Source organism: Haliotis cracherodii, unplaced genomic scaffold (assembly GCF_022045235.1).
Source record: "Haliotis cracherodii isolate W230 unplaced genomic scaffold, xgHalCrac1.p SCAF_3, whole genome shotgun sequence".
Lineage (NCBI taxonomy): Eukaryota > Metazoa > Mollusca > Gastropoda > Lepetellida > Haliotidae > Haliotis > Haliotis cracherodii.
Genome location: NW_027266286.1, coordinates 18,626,144 through 18,653,791, shown reverse-complemented (window position 1 = coordinate 18,653,791; position 27,648 = coordinate 18,626,144). Strand labels below are relative to the sequence as shown.

The 27,648-nt window shown below is 42.1% G+C and overlaps 1 protein-coding gene across 1 annotated transcript; it reads right to left on the bottom strand.

Moving 5' to 3' along the window:
* Window positions 1-12: 12 nt before the first annotated feature.
* On the bottom strand, window positions 13-27,506 carry LOC139475726 (uncharacterized). The gene is made up of 4 exons (XM_071258914.1): window positions 27,430-27,506; window positions 10,024-10,342; window positions 4,543-4,672; window positions 13-887 (listed from the first exon to the last, which is right to left on the bottom strand). The coding sequence occupies exons 2-4, from the start codon at window positions 10,330-10,332 to the stop codon at window positions 577-579; spliced, it is 750 nt and encodes a 249-aa protein (XP_071115015.1). The 5' UTR covers window positions 10,333-10,342; window positions 27,430-27,506; the 3' UTR covers window positions 13-576.
* Between the last annotated feature and the right edge of the window lie 142 nt (window positions 27,507-27,648).

Sequence of the window (27,648 nt, the reverse complement as noted above, 5' to 3'; positions counted from 1 at the left end):
CAAGATGCAACGTGATAATATTGTATTAATGTTACATATAACGGTGTCAGGTTGCAAAGTACAAGGTGCATGCTATATCCACTGACACACAAGGCGACGGTGTCAGGTTGCAATGTACAAGGTGCATGCTATATCCACTGATACACAAGGCGACGGTGTCAGGTTGCAATGTACAAGGTGCATGCTATATCCACTGACACACAAGGCGAAGGTGTCAGGTTGTTAAGTACAAGGTACATGCTATATCCACTGATACACAAGGCGACGGTGTCAGGTTGTTAAGTACAAGGTACATGCTATATCCACTGATACACAAGGCGACGGTGTCAGGTTGTTAAGTACAAGGTACATGCTATATCCACTGATATACACGGCGACGGTGTCAGGTTGTTAAGTACAAGGTACATGCTATATCCACTGATACACAAGGCGACGGTGTCAGGTTGTTAAGTACAAGGTACATGCTATATCCACTGATACACAAGGCGACGGTGTCAGGTTGTTAAGTACAAGGTACATGCTATATCCACTGATACACAAGGCGACGGTGTCAGGTTGTTAAGTACAAGGTACATGCTATATCCACTGATACACCTGTGTAGAGGAACCGTCAGCAACAGAACTCGGGCACACATCTGCGCATGCGCTGATGGTCACAGGGGTCTGGAAGTTGGCCTCGGTGGCATTCCCAATGTAGCATTCAGCCCAGAACTGTATCCCGAAAAACTCCCTGTTCGTCGAGGCAGATGCAAGCGCACAAGCATCCAGCGTCTTGGTGAGATCATTCCAGTCAAGGCCGTTTCGCAGGTTGACAAGGAGTTCTGGCAGGACATTTCCGCCTGCTGACTTGAAGCAGCCGTAGGATCGGTATCGCCTCCCTGCGACCTCTAAACAAAGGGGAATAAATGAATTAACCTGCCGGGTATATTGTGTTATAACAAGGTGTTTTACTGATGACAAGGTGTCACCTGATGATAGTTCTACAGCTGTAGAACGTAGTACACTTACTGTTGTCACCAGCCATGCAATACCTTGTGTCGCCGACAAACACAGTCATCACTCGCCCATCAGTACACTGTAGGGTAACACATAGTGTGTTCCTACCTGTGGTCGGTCACTCTACACTAGTGTATCACAGCATGTGACTGGTATTGTTTGCCATTGTCTATATTCGATATTGTCTATATCTTTTGTAGGGTAGACTACTCTTCATTGTCTTTGTGTTCGTGTAGCACATCACCCACAGTGTACCTACCTGTGTTCGTGTAACCTAGCATCCACAGTGTAACTACCTGTGTTCATGTAGCCTAGCATCCACAGTGTACCTACCTGTGTTCATGTAACCTAGCATCAACAGTGTAACTACCTGTGTTCATGTAGCCTAGCATCCACAGTGTACCTACCTGTGTTCATGTAGCCTATCGTCCACAGTGTACCTACCTGTGTTCGTGTAGCCTATCATCCACATTGTACCTACCTGTGTTCGTGTAGCCTATCATCCACATTGTACCTACCTGTGCTCGTGTAGCCTATCACCCACAGTGTACCTACCTGTGTTCGTGTAGCCTATCATCCACATTGTACCTACCTGTGTTCGTGTAGCCTATCATCCACATTGTACCTACCTGTGCTCGTGTAGCCTATCATCCACAGTGTAACTACCTGTGCTCGTGTAGCCTATCATCCACAGTGTAACTACCTGTGCTCGTGTAGCCTATCATCCAAAGTGTACCTACCTGTGTTCGTGTAGCCTATCACCCACAGTGTACCTACCTGTGCTCGTGTAGCCTATCATCCACATTGTACCTACCTGTGCTCGTGTAGCCTATCACCCACAGTGTACCTACCTGAGGTGGGGTAGCATTGTCTACAGTGTACCTACCTGTGGTAGGGTAGCATGGTGTACAGTGTACCTACCTGTGGTAGCGAAGCATGGTCTACTGTGTACCTACCTGTGGTATCGAAGCATGGTCTACTGTGTACCTACCTGTGGTAGCGAAGCATGGTGTACAGTGTACCTATCTGTGGTAGAGTAACATGGTGTACAGTGTACCTACCTGTGGTAGAGTAGCATGGTGTACAGTGTACCTACCTGAGGTAAGGAAGCATGGTGTACAGTGTACCTACCTGTGGTAGGGTAGCATGGTGTACAGTGTACCTACGTGTGGTAGAGTAGCATTGTCTACAGTGTACCTACCTGTGGTAGGGTAGCATGGTGTACAGTGTACCTACCTGTGGTAGCGAAGCATGGTGTACAGTGTACCTACCTGTGGTAGCGAAGCATGGTCTACAGTGTACCTACCTGTGGTAGGGTAGCATGGTGTACGGTGTACCTACCTGTGGTAGGGTAGCATGGTGTACAGTGTACCTACCTGTGGTAGCGAAGCATGGTGTACAGTGTACCTACCTGTGGTAGCGAAGCATGGTGTACAGTGTACCTACCTGAGGTAGCGAAGCATGGTCTACAGTGTACCTACCTGTGGTAACGAAGCATGGTGTACAGTGTACCTACCTGTGGTAGCGAAGCATGGCCTAAAGTGTACCTACCTGTGGTAGGGTAGCATGGTGTACAGTGTACCTACCTGTGGTAGAGTAGCATGGTGTACAGTGTGCCTACCTGTGGTAGAGTAGCATGGTCTACAGTGTACCTACCTGTGGTAGGGTAGCATGGTGTACAGTGTACCTACCTGTGGTAGAGTAGCATGGTGTACAGTGTACCTACCTGTGGTAGAGTAGCATTGTCAACAGTGTACCTACCTGTGGTAGCGAAGCATGGTGTACAGTGTACCTACCTGTGGTAGGGTAGCATGGTGTACAGTGTACATACCTGTGGTGCAGTTGCATGGTGTACAGTGTAACTACCTGTGGTAGAGTAGCATGGTGTACAGTGTACCTACCTGTGGTAGAGTAGCATGGTGTACAGTGTACCTACCTGTGGTAGAGTAGCATTGTCAACAGTGTACCTACCTGTGGTAGCGAAGCATTGTCTACAGTGTACCTACCTGTGGTAGGGTAGCATGGTGTACAGTGTACCTACCTGTGGTGCAGTTGCATGGTGTACAGTGTAACTACCTGTGGTAGAGTAGAATGGTGTACAGTGTACCTACCTGTGGTAGAGTAGCATGGTCTACAGTGTACGTACCTGTGGTAGCGAAGCATGGTGTACAGTGTGCCTACCTGTGGTAGAGTAGCATGGTGTACAGTGTACCTACCTGTGGTGGGGTAGCATGGTCTACAGTGTACCTACCTGTGGGAGGGTAGCATGGTGTACAGTGTACCTACCTGTGGTAGAGTAGCATGGTGTACAGTGTACCTACCTGTGGTAGAGTAGCATTGTCAACAGTGTACCTACCTGTGGTAGCGAAGCATTGTCTACAGTGTACCTACCTGTGGTAGGGTAGCATGGTGTACAGTGTACCTACCTGTGGTGGGGTTGCATGGTGTACAGTGTAACTACCTGTGGTAGAGTAGCATGGTGTACAGTGTACCTACCTGTGGTAGAGTAGCATGGTGTACAGTGTACCTACGTGTGGTAGGGTAGCATGGTCTACAGTGTACCTACCTGTGGTAGCGAAGAATGGTCTACAGTGTACCTACCTGTGGTAGCGAAGCATGGTCTACAGTGTACCTACCTGTGGTAGCGAAGCATGGTTTACAGTGTACCTACCTGTAGTAGCGAAGCATGGTCTACAGTGTACCTACCTGTGGTAGCGAAGCATGGTCTTCAGTGTACCTACCTGTGGTAGCGATGCATGGTCTACAGTGTACCTACCTGTGGTAGCGATGCATGGTCTACAGTGTACCTACTTGTGGTAGAGTAGCATGGTCTACAGTGTACCTACTTGTGGTAGAGTAGCATGGTGTACAGTGTACCTACCTGTGGTAGGGTAGCATTGTGTACAGTGTACCTACCTGTGGTAGCGAAGCATGGTGTACAGTGTACCTACCTGTGGTAGGGTAGCATGGTGTACAGTGTACCTACCTGTGGTAGGGTAGCATGGTGTACAGTGTACCTACCTGTGGTAGGGTAGCATGGTGTACAGTGTACCTACCTGTGGTAGAGTAGCATGGTGTACAGTGTAACTACCTGTGGTAGCGAAGCATGGTGTACAGTGTACCTACCTGTGGTAGGGTAGCATGGTGTACAGTGTACCTACCTGTGGTAGGGTAGCATGGTGTACAGTGTACCTACCTGTGGTAGGGTAGCATGGTGTACAGTGTACCTACCTGTGGTAGAGTAGCATGGTGTACAGTGTACCTACCTGTGGTGGGGTTGCATGGTGTACAGTGTACCTACCTGTGGTAGCGAAGCATGGTCTACAGTGTACCTACCTGTGGTAGCGAAGCATGGTCTACAGTGTACCTACCTGTGGTAGGGTAGCAAGGTGTACAGTGTACCTACCTGTGGTAGGGTAGCATGGTGTACAGTGTAACTACCTGTGGTAGCGAATCATGGTGTACAGTGTACCTACCTGTGGTAGCGAAGCATGGTGTACAGTGTACCTACCTGTGGTAGCGAAGCATGGTCTACAGTGTACCTACCTGTGATAGGGTAGCATACTCCACAGACTGCTGCGATGCTGCATGTGTGACAGGCTGGTTGGAGTGACGAGGAAATCTCGCACGTCTCATTATAACCACAAGTGACACCCTGGCACTGTTGTCGCACTTTCTGAAATAAACAACATGGACATATAACTTGATTTTTGTGGCACCCAAGAAAAGAGAAAACTGACACCATATTACTAACGACAGCAGTGATCACAACATACTACATTTGTGTTCAGAGCGGAACATGGCATAATCTGCACTAGCCCTCAACATGCTTTTATTGTCTGCTATCAGCACTACATTTGTACAGAAAGGAGTCCGCTCAGACAACACGGTTCATGACTTTTCACTCAAGTGAGGGAATATGATTTTATGCCGCTTTCGGCAATAGGTTTTGGAAATATCGCGACGGGAAACACGCGAAATAAGTTTCAAACATTGTACCCATGTGGGGAATCGAACCAGTTCATTTTGCATGATGAGCCAGCATTTTAACCACTTGGCTATGTCACCACCATGTTATTTTCAGAACATCAAGGATAAATTACTTTCCAATGGATACGGAAATCATACCTTGCTGTAATAACATGTCTGGTGTGTCATTACGAACCGTTTTATCCAGCATGCTTCATTTCCTGGCGGGCGGTGGGGTAGCCCAGTGGTTAGAGCGTTGGCTCGTCATGCTGAAGACCCGGGTTCGATTCCCCACATGGGTACAATGTGTTAATCCCATTTCCCGGTGTCCCCTGTCGTGATATTGCTGGAATATTGCTAAACGCAGCGTAAAACTCACTCACTCACTTACTCATTTCCTGGCATGCTATATCATCTAGCGTGCTTTATAACCTAACGAACTGCATTGCCTGATGTTTCATAGTACCTATTACGCTGTATTAGCATGGTGTAGTGCCTTGAGTTTCGTATCATCCTGTAGGTTATAATACTTCGCCTGAGATAGTGCCTGCTTTGCTGTTTTTCTCATGTTTTGTCTTGCCTGGTGTGATGTATTACTTGGTGTGCTGTGTTATATGATATGCTGTATTGCGTGATGTGCTGTATTACCTGGTGCGCTGAATTAGCTTGTGTGCTGTACTACCTTGCGTGCTGTACTACCTGCTGTGCAATATTATCTATCTGTACTGTAGTACCTTGTGTACTGTATTATCTTGTGCGCTTTATTACCTTGTGTGCTGTATACATTGTGTGTTGTATTGAATGACGTGTTGTATTACCTGATGTGTTGTATTACCTTGTGTGCTATATTCCCTGGTGTGATGTTCTACCTGATGTGCTGTGTTACTTGATATGGTTTGTTACCTGATGTGCTATACACCTTGTGTACTGTATTACCTAGCGTGCTATATTCCCTGGTGTGATGTTCTACCTGATGTGCTGTGTTACTTGATATGGTTTGTTACCTGATGTGCTATACACCTTGTGTACTGTATTACCTAGCGTGCTATATTCCCTGGTGTGATGTTCTACCTGATGTGCTGTGTTACTTGATATGGTTTGTTACCTGATGTGCTATACTACCTTGTGTACTGTATTACCTAGCGTGCTATATTCCCTGGTGTGATGTTCTACCTGATGTGCTGTGTTACTTGATATGGTTTGTTACCTGATGTGCTATACTACCTTGTGTACTGTATTACCTAGCGTGCTATATTCCCTGATGTGATGTTCTACCTGATGTGCTGTGTTACCCTATATGGTTTGTTACCTGATGTGCTATACTACCTTGTGTACTGTATTACCTAGCGTGCTATATTCCCTGGTGTGATGTTCTACCTGATGTGCTGTGTTACCCTATATGGTTTGTTACCTGATGTGCTATACTACCTTGTGTACTGTATTACCTAGCGTGCTATATTCCCTGGTGTGATGTTCTACCTGATGTGCTGTGTTACTTGATATGGTTTGTTACCTGATGTGCTATACACCTTGTGTACTGTATTACCTAGCGTGCTATATTCCCTGGTGTGATGTTCTACCTGATGTGCTGTGTTACTTGATATGGTTTGTTACCTGATGTGCTATACACCTTGTGTACTGTATTACCTAGCGTGCTATATTCCCTGGTGTGATGTTCTACCTGATGTGCTGTGTTACCCTATATGGTTTGTTACCTGATGTGCTATACTACCTTGTGTACTGTATTACCTAGCGTGCTATATTCCCTGGTGTGATGTTCTACCTGATGTGCTGTGTTACTTGATATGGTTTGTTACCTGATGTGCTATACACCTTGTGTACCGTATTACCTAGCGTGCTATATTCCCTGGTGTGATGTTCTACCTGATGTGCTGTGTTACTTGATATGGTTTGTTACCTGATGTGCTATACACCTTGTGTACTGTATTACCTAGCGTGCTATATTCCCTGGTGTGATGTTCTACCTGATGTGCTGTGTTACTTGATATGGTTTGTTACCTGATGTGCTATACACCTTGTGTACTGTATTACCTAGCGTGCTATATTCCCTGGTGTGATGTTCTACCTGATGTGCTGTGTTACTTGATATGGCTTGTTACCTGATGTGCTATACTACCTTGTGTACTGTATTAACTTGCGTGCTATATTCCCTGGTGTGATGTTCTACCTGATGTGCTGTGTTACCCTATATGGTTTGTTACCTGATGTGCTATACACCTTGTGTACTGTATTACCTAGCGTGCTATATTCCCTGGTGTGATGTTCTACCTGATGTGCTGTGTTACTTGATATGGTTTGTTACCTGATGTGCTATACACCTTGTGTACTGTATTACCTAGCGTGCTATATTCCCTGGTGTGATGTTCTACCTGATGTGCTGTGTTACTTGATATGGTTTGTTACCTGATGTGCTATACACCTTGTGTACTGTATTACCTAGCGTGCTATATTCCCTGGTGTGATGTTCTACCTGATGTGCTGTGTTACCCTATATGGTTTGTTACCTGATGTGCTATACTACCTTGTGTACTGTATTACCTAGCGTGCTATATTCCCTGGTGTGATGTTCTACCTGATGTGCTGTGTTACTTGATATGGTTTGTTACCTGATGTGCTATACACCTTGTGTACTGTATTACCTAGCGTGCTATATTCCCTGGTGTGATGTTCTACCTGATGTGCTGTGTTACTTGATATGGTTTGTTACCTGATGTGCTATACACCTTGTGTACTGTATTACCTAGCGTGCTATATTCCCTGGTGTGATGTTCTACCTGATGTGCTGTGTTACTTGATATGGTTTGTTACCTGATGTGCTATACACCTTGTGTACTGTATTACCTAGCGTGCTATATTCCCTGGTGTGATGTTCTACCTGATGTGCTGTGTTACTTGATATGGTTTGTTACCTGATGTGCTATACTACCTTGTGTACTGTATTAACTTGCGTGCTATATTCCCTGGTGTGATGTTCTACCTGATGTGCTGTGTTACCCTATATGGTTTGTTACCTGATGTGCTATACACCTTGTGTACTGTATTACCTAGCGTGCTATATTCCCTGGTGTGATGTTCTACCTGATGTGCTGTGTTACTTGATATGGTTTGTTACCTGATGTGCTATACACCTTGTGTACTGTATTACCTAGCGTGCTATATTCCCTAGTGTGATGTTCTACCTGATGTGCTGTGTTACTTGATATGGTTTGTTACCTGATGTGCTATACACCTTGTGTACTGTATTACCTAGCGTGCTATATTCCCTGGTGTGATGTTCTACCTGATGTGCTGTGTTACCCTATATGGTTTGTTACCTGATGTGCTATACTACCTTGTGTACTGTATTACCTAGCGTGCTATATTCCCTGGTGTGATGTTCTACCTGATGTGCTGTGTTACTTGATATGGTTTGTTACCTGATGTGCTATACACCTTGTGTACTGTATTACCTAGCGTGCTATATTCCCTGGTGTGATGTTCTACCTGATGTGCTGTGTTACTTGATATGGTTTGTTACCTGATGTGCTATACACCTTGTGTACTGTATTACCTAGCGTGCTATATTCCCTGGTGTGATGTTCTACCTGATGTGCTGTGTTACTTGATATGGTGTGTTACCTGATGTGCTATACACTTTGTGTACTGTATTACCTAGCGTGCTATATTCCCTGGTGTGATGTTCTACCTGATGTGCTGTGTTACTTGATATGGTTTGTTACCTGATGTGCTATACACCTTGTGTACTGTATTACCAAGTCGTGCTATATTCCCTGGTGTGATGTTCTACCTGATGTGCTGTGTTACTTGATATGGTTTGTTACCTGATGTGCTATACTACCTTGTGTACTGTATTACCCTGTGTGCTGTATTACCTTGTGTACTGAATTAACTTGGGTGTTGTACTACATGGCTTCTTTTAAACATGGTGTTCTTTTAAACAGTGTGTGTATTAACGAGCGTGTTGTATGACTTGGTGGACAATCTTATATCATTATCTGGTGTGCTGTATTACCTGGTGTGCTGTATTACCTGGTGCAGTGTGTTACCTGATGTGCTGTGTTACCTAAAGTGCTGTATTTCCTGCTGTGCTTTTTTACCCGGTGTGCTGTATTACTTTGTTTGCTGTATGACTTGGTGTGCTGTATTACATGATGTGCTGTACATGTATTACCTGATCAGCTGTATTACCTTGTGTGCTGTATTACCTGGTGTCCTGTATTACCTTGTATGCTGTATTACCTGGTGTGCTGTACTACCTTGTGCTCTGTATTACTTGATCAGCTGTATTACCTGGTGTGCTGTACTACCTTGTGTGCTGTACTACCTTGTGTGCTGTATTACCTGGTGTGCTTTATTACCTGGTGTGCTGTATTACCTGGTGTGCTTTATTACCTGGTGTGCTGTATTACCTGGTGTGCTGCATTACATGATGTACTGTATTACCTTGTGTACTATATTATCTTGTGTGCTGTACTACCTTGTGTGCTGCATTACAAGATGTACTGTATTACCTTGTGTGCTGTATTACCTGGTGTGCTTTATTACCTGGTGTGCTGTATTACCTGATGTGCTGCATTACATGATGTACTGTATTGCCTTGTGTGCTGTATTACCTGGTGTGCTTTATTACCTGGTGTGCTGTATTACCTGGTGTGCTGCATTACATGATGTACTGTATTACCTTGTGTACTATATTATCTTGTGTGCTTTATTACCGTGTGTGCTGTATACATTGTGTTGTATTGAATGACGTGTTGTATTACCTGGCGTGTTGTATTACCTTGTGTGCTATATTCCCTGGTGTGATGTTCTACCTGATGTGCTGTGTTACTTGATATGGTTTGTTACCTGATGTGCTATACTACCTTGTGTACTGTATTAACTTGCGTGCTGTATTACCTTGTGTACTGAATTAACTTGGGTGTTGTACTACATGGCTTCTTTTTAACAAGGTGTACTTTTTAACAGTGTGTGTATTAACGAGCGTGTTGTATGACTTGGTGGACAATATTATATCATTATCATATTATATGTTACCTGAGGGAATCCTGCAATGTCATAATACACCCACGAATCGTCATTACTGAGGGCGCCCGTCTCGGCGTAGTTGGCCTGGTTCAGCTCACAGGACCGGTACGAGAGTTCGAAGTTGAAGGACTTGCAGCGCCCCCTGTTTATGCAAGCCCGGGCACATATCATAACACTTGACATGTGCATGGACAGGAAGGTGTGGTGGGTGAGGCGCGAGTTGTTCTGGAATGGTAGGTTGCCCACGTCCGTGCATATCTTGTCGGACAACGCGGCCATGGTCACAGCCAACAACAGAAGTAGTGTCTCAGATACCATAACGTACAATCTGAAATATAAAAAAAAGACATAGACTGAACAAGTACATCCATCGCCCTGTGCTCCCTTAATACCAAATGAGTTTACCAGAGACGGCAAACCAACATATCTATGACCTTGCCATTCCCTTGAGACTATGTGGGTTCAATACACAAAATTAACCAATATATCTATGACCTTGCCATTCCCTAGAGACTATGTGTGTGCAATTCACAAAATTAACCAATATATCTATGACCTTGCCATTCCTTTGAGACTATGTGAGTTCAATTCACAAAATTAACCGACATATCTATGACCTTGCCATTCCCTTGAGACATTGTGAGTTCCATACACAAAATTAACCAACATATCTATGACCTTGCCATTCCCTTGAGACATTGTGAGTTCATTACACAAAATTAACCGACATATCTATGACCTTGCCATTCCCTTGAGACATTGTGAGTTCCATACACAAAATTAACCAACATATCTAACACTTTGCCATTCCCTTGAGACATTGTGAGTTCAATGCACAAAATTAACCAACATATCTATGACCTTGCCATTCCCTTGAGACTATGCCAGTTCCATACACAAAATAAACCAACATTTCTATGACTTTGCCAGTCCCTTGAGACATTGTGAGTTCATTACACAAAATTAACCAACATATCTATCACCTTGCCATTCCCTTGAGACATTGTGAGTTCAATGCACAAAATTAACCAACATATCTATGACCTTGCCATTCCCTTGAGACTATGTCAGTTCTTTACACAAAATTAACCAACATATCTATGACTTGCCATTCCTTTGAGACATTGTGAGTTCAATGCACAAAATTAACCAACATATCTATGACCTTGCCATTCCCTTGAGACTATGTGAGTTCCAAACATAAAATTAACCAACATATCTATGACCTTGCCATTCCCTTGAGACATTGTGAGTTCAATGCACAAAATTAACCAACATATCTATGACCTTGCTATTCCCTTGAGACTATGCCAGTTCCATACACAAAATAAACCAACATTTCTATGACTTTGCCATTCCCTTGAGACATTGTGAGTTCATTACACAAAATTAACCAACATATCTATCACCTTGCCATTCCCTTGAGACATTGTGAGTTCAATGCACAAAATTAACCAACATATCTATGACCTTGCCATTCCCTTGAGACTATGTCAGTTCTTTACACAAAATTAACCAACATATCTATGACTTGCCATTCCTTTGAGACATTGTGAGTTCAATGCACAAAATTAACCAACATATCTATGACCTTGCCATTCCTTTGAGACTATGTGAGTTCCAAACATAAAATTAACCAACATATCTATGACCTTGCCATTCCCTTGAGACATTGTGAGTTCAATGCACAAAATTAACCAACATACCTATGACCTTGCCATTCCCTTGAGACTATGTGAGTTCCATACACAAAATTAACCAACATTTCTATGACCTTCCCATTCCCTTGAGACATTGTGAGTTCAATGCACAAAATTAACCAACATATCTATGACCTTGCCATTCCTTTGAGACTATGTGAGTTCATTACACAACATTAACCAACATATCTATGACCTTGCCATTCCCTTGAGACTATGTAAGTTCTATACTCCAAATTAACCAACATTTCTATGACTTTGCCGTTCCCTTGAGACTATGTAAGTTCAATTCACAAAATTAACCAATATATCTATGACCTTGCCATTCCCTTGAGACTATGTGAGTTCCAAACACAAAATTAACCAACATATCTATGACGTTGCCAGTCCCTTGAGACATTGTGAGTTCTATACACAAAATTAACCAACATATCTATGACCTTGCCATCCCCTTGAGACTATGTGAGTTTAATACACAAAATTAATTAACATATCTATGACCTTGCCATCACCTTGAGACTATGTGAGTTAACTAACAATCCAATCACACTGCCATCCCTTTGAAGCTATCTCAGTCCATACATGTATAAAGTTGACCAACATATCTATCACCTTGCGGTTAACTAACATACCGGTCCCGTAGGATAACCAACTAGTGCATGGAACACCAGCTTCAGTGTAGCACGAGGGACCGACTGGCACAATGATTAATGTGGCGAGTACAAGCCTGTCGAACAGTAAAACAGATTTGTGTTAGGTTTAACGACGCTTCATTGTTGGAGGAAACCCCAAAAGATTTTATGCTAGCTAATCTAGGAACAGAATCGGGGCGAGCTGGGATTCGACCCTACACTGACGTCTAATGAATGCAACTCTGCACAGAGAATTACAACGCCTTGGGCGATTAGGCCACCCAGATCCTAATGCCAATTTATCAATGAGTTAATCATGTTCGTGTCTCAAGGGCTACCACATCCTATCTCTTCGTCCGGTAAGTCGACGGAAGTAGAAGACGTGCGAAAAAAACTGATATAAACATTTTCGCTTTTTTAACGGCGCCATGTTCTCAAAGTCATTTTGCTTGATGTTAACTATTATGACGCAGCGTGCGAACCTAAGCTGATGACGTTGAGGTCAATCAAGTACCACTTGAATCACCATTTGTAGCCAGCAGGTTAGAATAGGTACCGTATCGGCATCCTATCAAAGTAATCACTCCATATAAAAGTGGACTAGTTTGGGTTTGGAATATATCGTATATATACGTATATATACATCGATGCACCACTTTCCATTTATTTCTTACTGTTTTAATGTTACTTCCAATCATAATACTTTCCTGAAAGGTTTGGAATAGGCTGGGAAAGTAGTGTTTACACTTGTGTCTGTACCCGTTCAAGATGACGGCAACTCATGATGGGTATTATGCCAATAAGTTTGCAATAAGTACACATAAAACTCATTTGCATTACTGAACATAGGGTTTGACATGTCAAATTCTGCTTCAAACATAAGAAATATGTCTTTTCTATGTTATAACAAATTGAAACGATATATAATAATTGCATTAATCGTGGTGCATTTCCCTTTTCCCGTTTCAGATTTAAAATGACCGCCTCCGTGGTCTAGTGGTAGAGCGAAGATCCGGGGTTCGATCCTCGACCGCGTCATACCAAAAGACGGTAAAAGATGGTACTTGTTGTTACCCTGTCTGGCGCTCGGCATTAAAGGGCTAAAACAAGGACTGGTCGGCTCGGAGTCAGTATACTGTGTGTGAGTGGGGTATTCATGTTAAACTGCGACATGGTATCTCAGTGGGCTAGTACTATACATCGGCATCAGTCCGGACTAGTACAAGCAGCCACACACACACGTACATGCACGTCGCTATATAAGTGCAATAATCTTGGACGCGACGTTAAAAACCCAATTTCACCTCACCTCAGATTCAAAATGTTCGAAAGTGGAGATATGTTTTTTCGATATTGGCTATAAATGCCTCACAGTAGAAAACACAGTGGAATTAATCTGCAATGCTTAGGGGGTACAGAGTTTACATAAGCGTTAATTGTAAGACCCAAACATCTACTTGGACACAATCTGCCCATTAAACAGCCACAAGTTGTTGAATCAATTTAGCGCGTCACCACTACAAACAATTACGTTTACGCCTATCGGACGGACATGTCCCTGAAAGATTATGTTAAGTACTCAAAAGAATTGCTTTCTATGGCCTTCCTTGCTCTGAATAGTTTTTGCAGTAATTGGAAAACGCATAGTATGTACTTTTAGCTTTCCTTCCGTTTAGATCCTTTTTCTTGTGAGATTCTTCTCTTAGTTCAGAATATACTTGCTATTAAGAATATACTACTCTGGATTTTTACAAATACTATCATTTGTAATAACTGATCTACCTAAACCATATTTTATGTACATTTACAACTATTGAGGTGAATATAATGCAATGCTGAATATTATATGTATATAAATATATATAAAGTGATTTTGTGCCTGCTGTAAACGGAACGACAATAAAATGCTTTTCAAAAGGGATACGGTTTTACAAGGCATTGAAAAACAAGCTGCACGACATGCCCCAGCCAGCAATGTACTTACACTGTTCGTTTGTTGTTCAAATTGTGATATGTACTGGCATATTTGGAAAGAGAAAAGAGCCATTGGTCGACTTTGTGATGGTGAAAGTGCACATGAGGTTGCTATGGCACTGGATGTCCATACAGCCATTATCTATCGCCTCAAGTCTACCTTATTCTGCTCCCAACACCACGGCCACGGCCGCCTGTGTCCGGCGGGCCTCCAGTAACTTGCGCATGTCGGGAATGTTTCAAATGCTCTGGAACCACTTGCAGAATGCTTTTTTAAATGGCCAGGAAATTAACGGAACAAGATAGGAACGCACCAGTGGCAACACGGAAACATATAATTAGACATACGGCATCATGTGCAGTAAATGCAATATCACGTTATATGTCACAGTTGAAGGAAACATATAATTAGATATACGGCATCATGTGCAGTAAATGCAATATCACGATGTCACAGTTGAATGAAACATATAATTAGATATACGGCATCATATGCAGTAAATGCAATATCACGATGTCACAGTTGAAGGAAACATATAATTAGATATACGGCATCATATGCAGTAAATGCAATATCACGCTATATGTCAAAGTTGAAGCAAACATATAATTAGATATACGGCATCATGTGCAGTAAATGCAATATCACGCTATATGTCACAGTTGAAGGAAACATATAATTAGATATACGGCATCATGTGCAGTAAATGCAATATCGCGCTATATGTCACAGTTGAAGGAAACATATAATTAGATACACGGCATCATGTTCAGTAAATGCAATATCACGCTATATGTCAAAGTTGAAGGAAACATATAATTAGATATACGGCATCATGTGCAGTAAATGCAATATCACGCTATATCTCACAGTTGAAGGAAACATATAATTACATATGCGGCATCATGTGCAGTAAATGCAATATCACGCATATAGCGTGATATTGCATTTACAGTTGAAGGAAACATATGTGCACACAGTCGCGCTTTCTCCTCCGAAGTGTGCAACAGGTGGATCGATTTGGTGGTGGAAGCGTCATGGTGTGGTCTGGTATCCATCATGGCGGCCGGACTGATTTTTGGCATGTGGTAGGTGCATTGAATTCGGTCCGCTATCGAGACGAGATCTTGCAACGTCACTTCGTCACGTTCATTAACGCCAATGGTGGACTTTTCAAACAAGACAACGCGCGACCTCATATACTGCACGTGTCTGCGAGCCTGACCCTGATTCAGCATCTGCGGGATGCTGTGGATCGCCGTGTGCGCCGACGGAATCCACCCCTGCAAACGCACCAGGCACTGTTTGTGGTACTGCAGCAACATTTCTCAACGCGAAACCCAGGATGTCATTGCCTCCATGGGTCGCCGCTGTAAAGCTCTAACCAATGATCTTGGACGCCACAACAGACACTGGCATTTTGGTCTATCCTATTGTCTTTACCTGACCCGTGAATGTTGTTCGGTCAGTTCACAGGTGATCATGTCCTGGACAGTTGTAATGCATCATGACTCTGTGGTCTATCCTATTGTCTTTACCTGGCTCGTGAATGTTGTTCGGTCAGTTCACAGGTGATCATGTCCTGGGCAGTTGTAATGCATCATGACTCTGTGGTCTATCCTATTGTCTTTACCTGGCCCGTGAATGTTGTTCGGTCAGTTCACAGGTGATCATGTCCTGGACAGTTGTAATGCATCATGACTCTGTGGTCTATCCTATTGTCTGTACCTGGCCCGTGAATGTTGTTCGGTCAGTTCACAGGTAATCATGTCCTGGACAGTTGTAATGCATCATGACACTGTGGTCTATCCTATTGTCTGTACCTGGCCCGTGAATGTTGTTCGGTCAGATCACAGGTGATTATGTCCTGGACAGTTGTAATGCATCATGACACTGTGGTCTATCCTATTGTCTTTACCTGGCCCGTGAATGTTGTTCGGTCAGTTCACAGGTGATCATGTCCTGGACGTTTGTAATGCATCATGACACTGTGGTCTTTCCTATTGTCTTAACCTGGTACGTGAATGTTGTTCGGTCAGATCACTGGTGATCATGTCCTGGACGTTTGTAATGCATCATGACACTGTGGTCTTTCCTATTGTCTTAACCTGGTACGTGAATGTTGTTCGGTCAGATCACTGGTGATCATGTCCTGGACAGTTGTAATGCATCATGGCACTGTGGTCTATCCTATTGTCTTTACCTGGCCCGTGAATGTTGTTCGGTCAGTTCACAGGTGATCATGTCCTGGACAGTTGTAATGCATCATGACACTGTGGTCTATCCTATTGTCTTTACCTGACCCTTGAATGTTGTTCGGTCAGTTCACAGGTGATCATGTCCTGGACAGTTGTAATGCATCATGGTTCTGTGGTTTAGCCACATTGTTATATTTGTATCAATCACTTTGACTCACTCTGTTTATAAGCTTATAAAATCTATGTAAGGTTTCACTTTTTAAGTGTATATTTATTCCAATTCTTACAATAAATCGGTACACATTCAGTTGAAAAATAATCTGTTTAAATGTAACAGAACCGCCGTCCTCAAGGGCGTGAATCAGCTCAATGTTTCTCTTCTGAAAACTTTCTGTGGCTTTATTTACAAAATGAGAGTGAGTGAGTATGGTTTAACGCCGCTTTTAGTTATATTCCAGCGATATCACGGCGGGGGACACCTTAAATGGGCTTCACACATTGTACCCATGTCGGGAATCGAACCCGGGTCTTCGGCGTGACGAGCGAACGCTTTAACCAGTCGGCTACCCGATCGGACCCCACTTTAATGAAGCTGAAATGTGTCCAAAGCGGGATGGTATATATTCAAACGTTGGTGAATTTAAAAACTTTGTTTATTTTTTATACAGCGGAATAGTATTTTAGGACCGTTGGGAAATGACAAACACAAAAACGATACAGGGGACTTCACACGCCAGTCAACTAATATTATCTCACTCGCGTGTTGGGAAAATGATTATCATGATTCTGTCAAATGTCGTAGTGGAGCAACGGATGCAGAATAAGTATTAACTTTGTGTCCTTGAACAGGATTGCAAGAAGTCATTTGTTTGCTTTAAAAAACCTCAGCTTTATTGTTTTATAGGATTCTTTATATTTTTTAATTTGGGCCAACACAAGGTTTCGAAAATTGCAAACGTGTAATCCAAACAATAGAAATTAAGGACTAAAGAAATTGACATCGTGCTCACGAGTCAGCCTGACAACAAAAATCTATATAGTTGATTTGATTCGAACGCAAAACCTTACGGTATTGACTTTGTGAGGTTTAAGGGATTGTACTAAAATTTGTTCTGAAGATATATCAACACAATGCAAGGCGTCCATAAATATCAGTATACAACCCGCAGGCAGCACTCCCATCAGTGATTACCAATAACACCGTCTATATCAATAATAGTTTAGTGATAAAATGTGGCGTCTGTACATCATCGATCCTTTTCGAGAACAATGACACAAATCTTGATAGAGCACAGGGAAATACTTTCGTCCAATGGGTGGTCACTATTTCGATCTTGTGGAGTACATTTATATGCTGAGGTGAGGTGAGGTGAAATGGGGTTTAACGTCGCGCCCAAGATGATTGCACTTATATAGCGACTTGCATGCACGTGTATGTGTGTGGCTGCTTTGCTAGCCCAGACTGATGCCGATTTATAGTGTTGGCTCATTGAGATACCATGTCGTAATTTAACATGAATACCCCTTCTCAGACATAGTATACTGACTCCGAGCCGACCGCCAGACTGGGTAACAACAAGTACCATCTTTTAATGTCTTTTGGTATGACGCGCCCGGGGATCGAACACCGGACCGTCCGCTCTCTGGGCGGATACTCTACCACTAGACCACGGAGGCGGTCCATATTTATATGCTGATATAGTTATGTAAAGTATACAGTTTATATAGGCGTAAAACGCTCGTGCTTCATGAAATTTTTCAGCATGCCAGGACTTAAACAACAAAGAATGGGTTCTTTTATTTGTTTAAAACCAATAACCACCTTTTGTAATTGATTTCATAAATTCTGCTGGCTAAATTTCTATTCCAAAGCGATCTGGATCTCTTTGTCGCTTTGCTTAAATTTGAAACCTGTCCCTGGACTTGATTGGTCATTGCAGAGAGACAGTTTTGATTTCTCAGCCTGAAAATCCAAAACACAATCTCGAATAATTGTCCCTCATATGCCCCCACATAGCGCACGCTGCCTGATAAAGAGATCTGGGGGGTAGCCAATGGTTTATTTCTTCTAAAATCAAGTGGTACGGATATGAAGGTTCATGACCATAGACGTTTCTATTTTTATGTTTTTTCCCATTCTGTACAAATGTTAAAACCCCACTGATCCTGGTATTCATCATCTATCATGGCTGAAGCACTAGATGCAAAAAGATCATGGTCTTTTGAGGTCGATGGTTTTAAATTTGGGTTACGTTTCAAAATCATCCAAAGTTTGACTCAGTTCAACATCAATATATTCGCCTCGCCCTTGTTCTCGCAACAGTACGTTTATATCCCGATAAAGTACTGGCACTCGTTCTCTATCTATTACATAGGAATTGTATAAAATATCTATTGAAATCTTGATGTTGCCTTAACTTGAAGTGGATGTCTAGTTTCTTGTTAAGTGCTGCATCTAACAATACCATACATATCTTGATGCTGCATTTACTGACTGTAATGTAGAGCTGTTGTTTATCCTTGTCTTCAACAATGAGATATTTTAAGTTGTCGGCTTACCAAGAAGGGAATGCCATTGATGTGCCCGTGTACTTGAGGTCGATAGAATTTATATTCCTGATATATTTATCTTTTATAGATTGGGATGCAATGCATTGTTTGTCGCCATATTGCTAGGTGAGCTCAACATCACCTACACTTAAAGTCCATATCAATATACATTACGCCACAGTCTCCACGTAAGGAGCTTGAAATGATGCTTTGCCTGTAGCAGGGACATTTATCAAGTCGTCATTGACAAATTCAGGTTCAATCAGGAATATAACCTGAACAAAGAAATGTAACATATACTAGCCACATAAAGAAACTGTGCACGGAGAAAATATAGATAGAAGGGCACACGGTCCATATATGAAATATAGGTTTGAACACAGCAATTATTGGAGACATTCAAACGCTCATGCACGTGCCATGCGATATGACGTCACTGATGGGGACCTATGGACGTACAATGTGTTACTGCGCGTGCATCCTGTGCAGCTGTACACAGCATGTGCAACTCAAAATTCGCTGTCACTTTGGAAAGCATGATCTGTGGTCATTCAAAAATTCAAAACAAGCATATCACAAGCAAATCATGCCAAGATTGACAGCTGCACAGCGCCATGAAGCCATTGGAATGATCCAAGTGGGAATGAGGCAACAGCAGGTGGCAACACATTTCCAATGCCATCGTAACACGATATCGGCATTTGTGAGGCGTTATCAGAACACAAATGACGTTGCCGACCACCCATGTTCAGGACGTCCCCGAGTAACGACGCCAAGACAGGACAGATGGATTCGAGTTACACATCTCTGACACAGGTTCCAAACGGCAGTAACGACGTCCCAGACAATTCCTGGACTACACCGTATCCATCCCAACACTGTCAGGGATCGTTTACGTCAGTACGGGATTCGACCACGACGCCCTGCCATACGTCCCATCCTGACACACCCTCATCGCGTCAACCGTCTAAGATGGTGTCGAAATCATGTTCGCCAACCTCGAATATGGTGGAGAAATGTTGTCTTTACAGATGAATCGAGGTTCAACATTTCCCACAGTGACGGGCGCCAACGTGTCTACCGGCGTTTGGGAGAACGTTATGCACGCAACTGTATTGTGGAGAGGAATCGTTTTGGAGGTGGCTCTTTGATGATTTGGGGTGGGATAACAGCACGGCAACGAACCCCTTTGGTGGTTGTTCAGGGCAATCTCACCGGTGTTGGCTACAGAGATCAGATTCTGAGGCCTGTGGTCATTTCTTTCCTGCAACGTCATGGCCCGGGATTGACATTTCAACAGGACAACGCTCGTCCTCACACGGCTAGGGTCGCAATGCATTTCCTTCACCATAACAATGTCATGTTACTGCCATGGCCTGCAAATTCTCCAGATCTCTCCCCAAAAGAGCATGTGTGGGATGAAATGGAGCGCCGTCTGCGCCGTCTTCCACATCCTCCAGATAACATCCTTGGCACAGGATTTGAGGAGGATATGGCAGGCCATTCCCCATGCCTTCCATGCCCATTTGGTGGACTCCATGCGTCGCCGATGCACTGCTGTGATTCACGCACAGGGTGGTAATACCCGTTTTTGACTTTGTGACTTTGTCGTTTGACCCCCTACTCCATTTTGATCTTCTGACGTCATCGTAACAGATGTTGTTCAGGTCCCGTTGACATTTTCTTATGGTCCGATCATTCAGCTGCTACAGCGTCTGCATCATTTTGTTCTTGCTGTGTTGTATTTCAATCCAGAATATATTTTCTCCGTGCACAGTTTCTCTATGTGGCTATTATAGTTCGACACCAGTGAAACGGACACAGCCTTTACAATCAATAAGGAAGAAATCAGGGGCGAAAAATGGGGCGAATTTATTCTACTTCCGGAATTCGATGGACTTCTCCATTAGTGAATGTAACGGCTACGCCTGTTTCTGTGGTGCCGACATTGATGATTCTGAAAAAAGAATCAACAGATTCGAGTGATCTACTGGTTGATATTTAATTTCTCTATTATTTTGTATAATGACCTTTAGTTTACGTGACAGTTTTACGTGTTCAAATGCACGTTCAGAATGGGCAGTGAACTCCTGTCTCAGAATGAACTGCAAGAACAGTAGCGTGACGTCCTCATAACGAATAAAGTCCATGTTGTGGATGTCCCAACCAATAGATAATAATGACGAACTTGTGGTTATTTCAAATAGCATAACTGATGTCGAAATGCACACTTCAAGGAAACCTAAGCTATTCCTAAAGAGAATATCGCTTTGATCGATCACGTGAAAACAAAATGCAATTTCATGCATTATGGTCTTTTCCTTTTGTTTTGTTCGACACTGAGTCGAGTATTGTCCTCTGGGCCAAAGTTGTTATATCATTCATGACTTCTTAATGCTATTTCTAGCATGCAAAGTTCCCGTGTACTGTAGTTGCATAGGCAGCTCCGTATATTGCTATTGGCTGGTGAAGAGTGTTTGTTCTTGGTGATATGTCAAAAGTCATATGATATGATGTGGCGGCCACTTCTGTCTGAAGTGATTATTTCCTCAAACAAACTGATCTACGGACTACTAATTTTCTGGTTATAGGAGCAAGGCTATAAGGAACATGTTGATTTTCCTTAATAAGACCAAACGTATGAGCTAAAACGGTTAATTCGAAGAACATTAATTCATTGCTGTCGTTTCTGATGAAGCAAAGGTGAGACCATACGATTGGGCGTCTATCTCAATCTTGGTAAAGCAGGAGGTAAAGGTGTCCCTGGAACCTGACGTTGTTGCTTACATCTATATTAACTAGTATTATATTTATACTTCGATCTCATTATCATTAGAAATAGAGAATCTCACCCGAGTGTCTTTTGATATCAAATATATCAACAAGAGTTGATAAAAGTGGAAAATTCCGAGGCTTGCCGAGGATTTTTGCCACTTTTATCAACGAGTGTTGATATATTTGATATCAAAAGACACGAGGGTGAGATTTTATTTATCATCCAACATCATTCTTCCAACTTTTCAATTTGTAGACAGCAATTAGCAGTGTCTTTAGTGTAAAAAGTACTGCTAACAGCTTCAGTAGCAGTGCCATTAGTGATGTCATTTGATTGTGACGTCATGGTAACCGGTGACGTCACAATGGTCTGCAAAGCATTGTGATGTAATTTCATTGCAGCGATATCTACAGTGTAGATATCGCTTGATCTAATCCAAGCGATATCTCCTGTTGGAGCTAGTTTTGGATGATAAAACATAATACATATACGCTGATACAAGAACATACATAGAGAATACTACACTCATTCTCGTTAGATACCATTTTTACGAAACGAGTGGACTTTCTATGGTATCTGACCGAGCGAAAGCGAGGTCAGATACCATAGAAAGTTCACGAGTTTCGTAAAAATGGTATCTAACGAGAATGAGTGTGGTATTTTATTTATTACCCACGTTAAATATATATTTAAGTGTAAATACATAACAACTTTCGTTCGTTGACAGACCAAACTGAAACCGGTTGCAAAATCTGGTTGCGCATGAATATTGATATATGACCAAATATGGGCATTGTTGACATGTTTATGCATACGCATTAACAACATGCGCCTGCTGTTCTGTTTGCAAACAAACCAGCACCGACGCTCAAGATCCTTTTGGAAGAAAGTCTTCAACTTATGGCAATTCAAGCGCCATGTTGTTAGTACGCAGGACACCGATAAGAAAATTTGAAATGTCACATTAGCGCCGCGCTTTGAATATCGGACCAACAGTCGGTCACACTGCCGGGGTCCTGTCTGTGCAATCAAAATGGTTCGGTTTCCTTGATCTATCAGCTGAATTTATATCATGTCCGTACCATTTTGGAAGAGGGAAATCAGACTGTTCGCCAAAGACATTCATGTTAACTGTACCACCCTTCACTGAAGACGTGAAAATCAACAAACTCAAGTCTGCTTGCATGTCAGTGACAGCTTCGAACGATCGAAGGGCAAGGTCGCCACCGTAATAAGAAAAGACAACCGCGATCCACTCACAGCATTTTACGCTAGAGATAGGGAATGTTACTGTTCACATTTGGGATGTTTGGGGCCACAAAATCAGAAGTCAGGCACACTTCCACGGAGTTTTCGAATGATTTTTATCGGAACTGTGAACTTTAAGTGATCTGGTCGTGCTGTCGTGTTCGTTCATTCATGAACAACACCTACCGAAACAGCGCCACAAAATACGCTTCAAAGGGGACACCGATGGCACAACCGGATCATCGCAAGTAAGTCTAGATATCTGTCCAGATAGTTTAAACAGACTTCATTTCACCACGCTTATCCTTTTACGTTAAATCAAATTGAAAGTTGCGAAAATGGTCGGGTGCGTCACGCTCAAGGGACGCGCTCGATCGGCAGTCGTACATTGTAAATCGATTTATAGATCTAGCTCGATTATACGTCTGTAGGAGCTCTATGCATAACTTATATTGAATGCAAACCGAATTTGATGCGTGTGACTATCTTGTTTGGTTTAATAAAGTGTTTGTAAATATCTCTCGTTCTCATGAATTTCTTCAGTTCTGCCTTGTAATCGCAAAATGAATGACGTCTCGCGATTTTTTATGAATGAAAAAAGTAGTCCCGGTGTGACAGAGGTCACGGTTATCCAATCAAAACGAATAAAACAAGGTCAACCTTGTACGACACACGTGTGACGTACGGATTTAGTATCTTACCACCTGTATCTTCACCACGTGGGTAATAAATTGATATACTATGTCACTCAATACAACAATTTGGGTATCTTTGTACTGCAATTTTAGATTCATGCAGGTATTTTGTAGTGAGATCCGATTGGGGATGGAATGTTTCTGTCAACCAAGTAGAGCATATAGACAACATTATCTTCGGTAAAGGCAGTATTAAAATTCAGCGTATAAACTGCAACTCAACATATCTTCCGTAAAGGCAACATTAGGATATATTCCAGAGGCGAAAAACCACATTATCATAAAATCGGCGTCATTTACTCATTCATATGAAGATAATTTATAGGAGGTGAGGTAAAATTGGGTTTAACGTCGCGTCCAAAATTATTGCACTTATATAGCGACGTGCATGCACGTTTGTGTGTGGCTGCTTGTACTAGTCCGGACTGATGCCGATTTATAGTGCTAGCACACTGAGATACCATGCCGCAGTATAATATGAATACCCCACTCAGACACAGTATACTGACCCCGAGCCGACCAGTCCTTGTTTTAGCCTCCTAATTCATAGGAAGTTCGATGTTTCCTGGAACGATCGATGATGCCAGGACAACGTTTCTTATCTCTAAAGACGTTGTTATTGGAAATCATTGGTGTAAGATGTTTAGATCCAGAACTTCTTTCAAAGCAAATCAAACAATGCATATGGATTGCCGTTTATTGAATATAAGCAATGTATTGATGTGCCAATATGTTGTTATCAATCTGCATTAAAACATTATTCCGTCAAACATGTTAGTTATTTGGTTATTTTTCTGCTGCATACTTGCTTTAATGTGATCTTTAAAAAATTCTGTCGATACAAAATAAAACAAATACATTTGTTAAGAGACATACCAAAGGAAGGCTTTAATTTCTGTTCATTATTATAAGTAGACAAACCCCGGGAATATGACTTTTTTCATAGTTATTATTCAAATCAGGATCGGTGGCCAAAGTCGACATACGAGCATAACTGGGAAGTCATGTGTGATACCCATGAGTTAAACAGGAATTAACAAAGGCGCTGTCACACCTCTGTGTTTGCTACAAATGGCTACAGTTTATCAGAATGTGAACACTTTTTCTTTGTGTAATGCTATGACAGACAGTGAGACTACAGTTTATCAATAGAAGTTTTTCAATAAAAACAACACACAATCAAATGCCTCAAAGCCAGAGATATTGATGCTTTCTATAATTTCTTTGAAACATTAAACCAACCCGAGAAAATGACACCGATTATAACCCTGGCGAAATTTGACAGACAGACAAGTGTATGATTGCCAAATATGAAATACGAGAATATCAATAGAAGAAGTTAAACAAGCTGCAGGGGAACTACATGTATTACAGTGCATATACGTCTTTATACTTTTTAAATATATTTTTCACAATCTAAGCTTAACAGGAAAATGTTTATAATATGCAAGCTGCTGGACCAGTATATCTCGTTTGCATCGCCACTAATTGACCGCGATGGCTATCCCTTGGAGAGCGTATTCACGCGGACATTAAATTACGTTGAAAATGATTGTATCATGTATACCATTGGTCGTTTAGCTCCTCCTTGCTTTGAATATTTTGATCTGGTGTTCACCTGTTGGGAAACTGCCTGGTATATGGCTAACAGGCATAATAAAAACTATTTACGAAAATAAGGGTAATCATTTATAGACCAATAACATTATTACGTTGTTTCGGGAAATTATTCACCCGGATTCTGAACACATGAACATCAAATTTTCAAGATGATAATGGTATCACATCCCCAGCTCGATCAGGTTTTCGCAAACGGTTTATGTCCGTAATTAACATTTTTGTCTGATATACACCAATGCATATTTTAAAATTACATTTCTCTTTTGGAAAAAACGGTTCCAGAAATTATTGATAGTCTTACATACCTTGGAATCCAATTACATGGGAACAGATGACTTGTCTATAGACCAAATATAATAAATGAAAATGCCTCAAAAGCTTTTATACCTTGGTTGTACCTAAAATGTAGAAATGTAGTGCATCTAAAATTCCCAAATAGTCCAGCCGATGCATCTCAGAAATTCAACACAATGGTCTATGATGAATTGGGTCGAGAACCTTTAATTTTAGAGTTTGTAAACGAGTAATATCCTTTTGGCATAAGCTTTCTTTTGAAAATGGTCCTCCCAAATTATGTCCTATGCTGTATAATTTTATCGTATTAGAAAGTGGCGTTAATTCGAATACTCACCCATGCTTACACATTATAAAACAGATATTCTATTATCCTTTAGTGTTCACCACTACCAGGGGCACGGGTGGCCCAGTCGTCTAAGGCGCCGCGATTTCGCTGTGCAGGGTTGCGTCCCTTGGGCACACCAGAAACCTATGATTGTGGGTTCGAATCCCGATTCGCCCCGATTATGTTTCTAGGTTTGTCAGCACCATACCAGTGCTCGTGGGTTTGAAGTTGTAAACGTCTGGCTTTCCTCCCACATTAAGCTGACCCGCAGTGATATAACTGGAATACTGTTAAAAGCGGCGTTAAACCCAACTCACACACTCACTCACTCACTCACTCACTCACCAGGCCCTGGTTAGTCTCGATGGTTGAATAAATACCAAAAGACCAATTCTTTCAAAACTGGAGAAACAGTATCACCTTCGGCCCTTATTAAGGGACAATAGTATTAACATTACAAGGAAAGCCAAAACATTATCTTCTTCTCCCTTAACAGACGTCTTTCCCCATTCTAAAATTCCGAAAATCTAATCTTAACTTACCCCGATGTCGCGGTGTACCTAGAAACAATGCCATTTATGTAATTCTACTGCAGTTGGAGACGAGTTCATTATCTCTTTAGATGGAGACCCTTCCCCGATAAAGAATTGATTTATTTCCCAATAAATTTACCATCTGGCCAAATCTATTAAAACGTATAAATTACTTAACTTATGTGACGTTATGGACTTACGAAATTTCGCCAGATTACAACTGTTAAGTAAAACTGAAGAAAATCAAATAAAACATTTTGCATACTTTTCATCTTGTTATGAGTACTGTATTGTGTATATATGTATATACTCATGTACAGCCGTTGGTGGTTTGGGGAATAAAAAATAAACTTAATTGCCAAGATCAATGGTGAGAGGTACGCGTCAACAGTTCAGAGATGTGTTTTTCACACTTCAAGTCATCAAGCACTAAGACATTATTGTTCCGGGCATCAAAGTACTTGTTATCCTGTAGATTGTAGGGAATGTCGTTCACAAATGTCACATAGAGTATTTCATTGTCTCGTATAGAGGTGACCCGTGAAGATCCGGGGTAGAACAAATCTTCAGCAAACAAAGCTTGCCGCAAATGCGACTATGCTTGTCGCAAGAGGCGACTAACGGGATCGGGTGGTCAGGCTCGCTGAATTAGTTGATGCATGTCATCGATCCCATTTGCGTGGATCGATGCTCATGATTTTAATTACTGGATTGTCCGGTCCCGACTAGATTATTTACAGACCGCCTTCCTATAGCTGGATCATTGCTGAGTGTGGCGGTAAACAACAAACAAACGAACAAACAAACAAACAAACAAACAAACAAATAAACAAACAGATCTTTGCTGAAGAGAGTCTTCAACTTACCTTTTCCCTGTCGATGGATGTAAACGGTACACAGGTCCAAAGATCTTAAGAAATCAGAAGAGACGGGCACAGTAGTCACACCTAGTACAGTTGATACAGGCAAAGTCAATACCCAACAGACGTGATGGTCGTGACGCGTCAACGAGGGGAAGTGAAGTCGTCATGGCAAGAAACAGATGTCCCACTTAGCCTTTATCGATCGCGATACTTTTGTGTTTT